The following is a 6,148-nucleotide window of genomic DNA, read 5'->3' as shown; positions in this document are numbered from 1 at the left end:
TTTCGGTCTTTCCGGCGGTGCTTGTGAGCCCGGTAGCCATGTCGTATCCTGCTGATGATTATGAGTCGGAGGTAAGGTGGCCCTAAGCGCGCGGTGAACTTCACGCCGGGGAGATCTGTGGGACCTCTGGATGTGGGTCCCGGCGCGAGGCAGCTTCTGGGCCGCGGCCAGCTCCGGCCTACCTGCCGCGCGGCCCTCAGGCTGCTCCCTCTGTTCCCGGCCCCTAGACAACCCTGGCTCTGCCCGCCCATTTCGCGTGTCCGGTTCCCTTGTCCTTCCCCTTGCTAAGACCGGAGACCAAGGCTTGTTAGACATCTCTGTGTTTCTGCACCTGAGTTATTTTGGTGTGGGCTCCGTCAGGTCAAATCTCGCTGATTCCCACAGCCTCTTGTCCTTTGCACCCGTAATGTATTGTCATTGTCTGTTTACTGTCGCTTTTCTCTAAGGCGTGTGAGTTCCTCAAAGGCAGGCACAGTGTCTTTTTTTTTTTTTTTTTTTTTTTGAGACGGAGTCTCGCTCTGTCGCCCAGGCTGGAGTGCAGTGGCCGGATCTCAGCTCACTGCAAGCTCCGCTTCCCGGGTTCACGCCATTCTCCGGCCTCAGCCTCCCGAGTAGCTGGGACTACAGGCGCCCGCCACCTCGCCCGGCTAGTTTTTTTGTATTTCTTAATAGAGACGGGGTTTCACCGTGTTAGCCAGGATGGTTTCGATCTCCTGACCTCGTGATCCGCCCGTCTCGGCCTCCCAAAGTGCTGGGATTACAGGCTTGAGCCACCGCGCCCGGCCAGGCACAGTGTCTTATCCGCCTCTGTATCCTTAGCTCTCTGCTTGGCATCTAGACTCTAGGATGAGCGTTTTGAATTCACGAGTTGGCGACTTTCCTGACTGTCTCTTTCCTTCTAGGCGGCTTATGACCCCTACGCTTATCCGAGCGACTATGATATGCACACAGGTGAGACCACGGCTTAGGCTGGCTGAGTACTCGTAGGGATCGGTTCCTTTGGAATGTCTTAGAACCAGCTCTGACAGGCACCTGTTAAAAATTGTTCTTTGGTGGTCCAGGTTTGGAGTCAGTCATTACCTGCTGGTGCGTGGGGTTGTATAAAGCCTAATAAACCAGGCTTTTTATCATAGTCCACCTCAGTCTTGGAAGAGAAGGATTACTTACCGGGCTATGGTTTTCTTGTGTAAACTATTAGCCAAAGAAGAAAACCTTTTTTTTTTTTTTTTGAGATGGAGTCTCCCTCTTTCCTCCCCGGGGCTGGAGTGTAGTGATGCGATCTCTGCTCATTGCAACCTCCGCCTCCCGGATTCAAGCAGTTCTCTTGTCTCAGCCTCCCAAGTAGCTAGGATTACAGGCACCCACCACCATTCCCGGCTAATTTTTTACTTTTTTTTTAGTAGAGACGAGATTTCGCCATGTTGTCCAGACTAGTCTCAAACTCCTGACCTCAGGTGATCCACCCGCCCCAGCCTCCCAAAGTGCTGGGATTACAGGCGTGAGCCACTGCACCTGGCCCAAAGAAGAAAATCTTGATGTGAAAAATTTAATTCAAACCAAGCCCAGATGAAATCTTTTGAGAGGTTTCCTGAAATGTTACAGTGACTGGACTTAGTAGTCAGTGTTATCCATTGTTCTAAGTACGTTGTATGCAATATTTTGTTTAATTCTTACAGCGGTTCTGTACATTACTGTTGTCTCCTAAAAAAGAGAAAATAGGCCGGGCGTGGTGGCTCACGCCTGTCATCTCAGCACTTTGGGAGGCGGAGATGAGCAGATCACGAGGTCAGGAGATCTAGACCATCCTGGCTAACACGGTGAAACCCCATCTCTACTAAAAATACAAAAAAAAAAAAAAAATTACCCGGACATGGTGGCAGACGCCTGTAGTCTCAGCTACTCAGGAGGCTGAGGCAGGAGAATGGCTTGAACCCAGGAGGCGGGAACTTGCAGTGAGCGGAGATTATGCCACTGCACTCCAGCCTGGGGGACAAAGTGAGACTGTCTTTAAAAAAAAAAAACAAAAAAAGAAGAGAAAATATAGCACAGAGATTTAATACTAACTTGCCACAAGTCATATATTTAGAAGGTGACAGTTATTCATTCAAGAAATATTAAATACCTGTTACCACTTACATTCCAACAGTCTTGCCTCTCTCCCCTCTAACTCATACTTTTCTAGGCCCTGAGGGTACATCTGAGTACAAGACAGACAAGATTCCGACTTCCTAGACTTGGGAGAAGGGTGCAAAACAGATAATAAGTGAAAAATAACTTTAAGTCGTGGTAATATTTTTGAAGAAACAGGGACAATGAGATTGGGAGTGACTTGAGATGTTTGTATCTCTGAGTGTTCAAAAGGGAATTTTACTCAGACCTGAGTTTAGTTTCTGGGGCGGTCTTGCCATTTTGTTCTATCATGTATGTGGGTTTGAAAGCACTCTGTGTTTGTTTTATCCAACCTCCAGGAGATCCAAAGCAGGACCTTGCTTATGAACGTCAGTATGAACAGCAGACCTATCAGGTGATCCCTGAGGTGATCAAAAACTTCATCCAGTATTTCCACAAAACTGTCTCAGATTTGATTGACCAGAAAGTGTATGAGCTACAGGCCAGTCGTGTCTCCAGCGATGTCATTGACCAGAAGGTGTATGAGATCCAGGACATCTATGAGAACAGGTATGGACTACTGGCTGAAAGGCCCTCTTTCTGGGTGGGACTGGCCTGGTATTACAGTTCCTACAAATGGGGCGAGCACTTTGTAAACAGTGCTTGGGGGGGTGGTCTTTGTGAGTCCTTGTGGCTAGGGACATTTTATTTTGTTAGACTTTATTTTATTTATGTGTTTGTTTATTATTTTTTGAGACGGAGTGTCATATGTTGCCCAGGCTGGAGTGCAGTGGCAAGATCTCGGCTCACTGCTACGTCTGCCTCCCGGGTTCAAGTGATTCTCCAGCCTCAGCTTCCCGAGTAGCTGGGACTACAGGCATGTGCCACCACGCCTAGCTACTTTTTTTTGTATTTTTAGTAGAGAGAGAATTTCATCATGTTGGCCAGGCTGGTGTCAAACTCCTGACCTGAAGTGATCCACCCACCTCAGCCTCCCAAAGCGCTGAGATTACAGGTGTGAGCCACCGCGCCTGGCCTAATTTTTGTACTTTTAGTAGAGACAGGGTTTCATCATGTTGGCCAGGCTGGTTTTGAACTTCTGACCTCAAGTGATGCACCCCCTTCGGCCTCCCAAAGTGCTAGGATTACAAGCGTGAGCCACCATACCCGGCCTGTTGGACTTTATATCCTCAGAAATTTGTACAAAGCCTAAAATAATATCACTATTAACAATTGTAATAATAGTGATTAGCGTTTATTTTATTTATTTATTTTTTTTGAGATGGAGTCTCGCACTGATCCCCAGGCTGGAGTGCAGTGGCTTGATCTCGGCTCACTACAAGCTCTGCCTTCCGGGTTCTCACCGTTCTCCTGCCTCAGCCTCCCGAGTAGCTAGGACTACAGGCACCTGCCACCACGTCCGGCTAATTTTTTGTATTTTTAGTAGAGATGGGGTTTCACCGTGTTAGCAAGGGTAGTCTTGATCTCCTGACCTTGTGATCCGCCCGCCTCGGCCTCCCAAAGTGTTGGTGTTACAGGCGTGAGCCACCGTGCCCGGCCGATTAGCATTTATTTTTATTACCAGGATAGATCTGTCAATGTTCAATGTGTTCTTCCTGTTTTTTTACTCATTTACCCTTCACAGTAACCCCATGAAGTAGGAGTTTTTCTCATTTTACAGATGAGGAGACAGCACAGAAATAAGTCATGTAGCTAGTTTAATGGACGTGCTGAGATTTGAACCTGCAGTGTCTGGTACCAGAGCCTAATTTCTAAACTGTGCTATGCAGCCCTTCAATGCATATCAGAGCAAGCTGAACTCTGCAGGTTTTGAGGGGCCGCCATTGTGTAATGGGCATTAGAGATAGGATAGATCAGTCGAAGCTGGGATAGTCAGGAGTGACTTCACCAAGGAAATAGAATTTAAGCAAGTCAGAAGGATGGGGGAGAGAAAGCAAATCGCCAAAGGCCTATTGGATCAATGAGTAGGATCTCTGACATATGTTTTCTTTTTTTGTTGTTTTGAAAGAGCTGATTGTAGTTGAAAAGCAAAGGAAACCTCGGACATTGCATGGTTTTAGGCTTCACCCTTGCCACTGTCCTGAGCCTAAGTTCTACTTGGTGTGGACCCCAAGGTCCTTCCCACCCCTGCCACCCATTAGGTTGAGCTGAGAGATCAGCCAGGGGGAAGAGTCACTTACGACTGAGAAGAATTGTTCTGGGGGTTCGTTAGTAAGCAGGAGAGAGAAAGGGAGAAAACCTTGTTCAGAGGTTGAACACCTCCAGCCAAAGAAGGTGTGGCTTCGAGGTCTCTCACCACTAGCAAATGGATCCAAGTCATGCGGCACCAAAAGAGATTAGCAGCCGAAGGTGTTCAAGTGACACAACATCAAAACATGCCACCAATGATGAATCCGTATCTGTACGGGTCTCCAGCAGCCTCGGTTCTTGCCTCCTCACAAGAAGGAATTCGACTGAGGGGCACAAGGCAGAAGAAGAGAGGGAGGCAAGTTTGAGAGCAGGAGTGAAAGTTTATTAAAAAGCTTTAGAGGCCGGGCGCGGTGGCTCAAGCCTGTAATCCCAGCACTTTGGGAGGCCGAGGCGGGCGGATCACAAGGTCAGGAGATCGAGACCACAGTGAAACCCCGTCTCTACTAAAAATACAAAAAATTAGCCGGGCGAGGTGGCGGGCGCCTGTAGTCCCAGCTACTCAGGAGACTGAGGCAGGAGAATGGCGTGAACCCAGGAGGCGGAGCTTGCAGTGAGCCGAGATCGCGCCACTGCACTCCAGCCTGGGCAACAGCGTGAGACTCCGTCTCAAAAAAAAAAAAAAAAAAAGCTTTAGAACAGGAATGAAAGAAAGGAAAGGACAGATGGAAGAAGGCCAGGTGGGTAACCTGAAAGGCAAGTGTGCTGACGTGTGTTTCTTTATTCCCCAGGTCTTTTCTGATTAGAAGCATATAAACCAGTGCCTACAAAACTTAGCTGGGGCATAGTGGCGCATGCCTGTAGTCCCAGCTGGTTGGGAGACTGAGGTGGGAGGATTGCTTGAACCTGGGGGGTCGAGGCTGCAGTGAGCTGGTGTGAGGCTGCAGTGAGCTGCGCAATAGAGCGAGACCCTCTCTGAAAATAAAATTTAAAAATGGACCAGTGATGTTGGATAGAAATATAGCTAGACATGAATGTAATTTTAATTTTTCAGCCAAGTGAAGTGGAGATTTATTTAAAATATTATTTCTGTATGTAATCAGTATTTAAAAATTAAGGGGATATTTGCCCTTTTTTTCTTTATACTAAGTTTCCTAAATCCAGTGTGTATCAGAAATACTTGATTCATACTTAGATTTCATAGAGTTTGTGACTGGAAAAGTAGATTCAAATACTAAAGTAATTCCGAATAGACCTAAAAGTTTTCCAATAACTGAGTTAAGTGTTGGTTTTTAAACTTAAGTGACAACTAACTGAAATATAAGTTTAACTCTTTGCTTATGTAGTAGCCACATGTAGCTAGTGGCTACTGCATTGGGCAGTGTCGGCAGATACAGATGATAGCTGAAACCAAGCATCCTGTGAGTCTTTCTTTAGGAGAATGTAGTGAAGAAATGCTGGTGCCTTCGAAAGTATGTTTCTTTAGGGATGGGTGGGCAGGCAAAGAAAGGATCTAGTAAAGGAAGCAGAAAGAAAAGTGAAAAGTAGATAGTAAATTGGCAGAGAAATGTCACAGGAACCAAAAAGTCTGCAGAAGAAACTTTGAGGAAGAGAGTATCACCAAATGTTTTAGTGAGGTCCAGATGAGAAAAAAGCCAGTTGAATTTGGTAACTTGGAGGGCCTTGGTAACCTTAGCAAGGTCAATGTCAATTGAGTGACAGAAGCAACAACCAGAGAGCAGTGAGGTGAGAAAGGGGAATTGATAAGTATGGGGACACAAAGGGCCATTTAGAAGCTTTGCGTTTTGTTTCTGTGTTTTTTTTTGTTTTTTTTTTTTTTTGAGATGGGGTTTCTCTTTTGTTGCCCAGTCTAGAGTGCAATGGCACAATC

The 6,148-nt window shown here is 46.6% G+C and overlaps 1 protein-coding gene across 11 annotated transcripts in view; it reads left to right on the top strand.

The window, feature by feature from the left end:
* EIF3L (eukaryotic translation initiation factor 3 subunit L) overlaps positions 1–6,148 on the top strand; it is a 46,815-nt gene that overhangs the window by 6,005 nt on the left and 34,662 nt on the right. For 7 of the 11 annotated variants that reach the window (XR_013399030.1, XR_013399029.1, XR_013399031.1 and 4 more), the window contains exons 1-3: positions 8–71; positions 903–951; positions 2,469–2,679. Coding sequence is in view for 8 of the 11 variants with exons in the window: in XM_077949694.1 (XP_077805820.1) it covers positions 39–71; positions 903–951; positions 2,469–2,679 (293 nt within the window). In the remaining 3 variants the exon portion in view is untranslated. Of the gene's footprint in view, positions 1–7; positions 94–763; positions 952–2,387; positions 2,680–6,148 lie in introns of those variants that run through there. The other 4 variants (XM_077949697.1, XM_077949696.1, XM_077949699.1 and 1 more) reach the window with 4 other exon arrangements.

Source organism: Macaca mulatta, chromosome 10 (assembly GCF_049350105.2).
Source record: "Macaca mulatta isolate MMU2019108-1 chromosome 10, T2T-MMU8v2.0, whole genome shotgun sequence".
Classification (NCBI taxonomy): domain Eukaryota; kingdom Metazoa; phylum Chordata; class Mammalia; order Primates; family Cercopithecidae; genus Macaca; species Macaca mulatta.
Note: the sequence above shows the minus strand (reverse complement) of the source record. Positions and strands in the feature narration are given on the sequence as shown.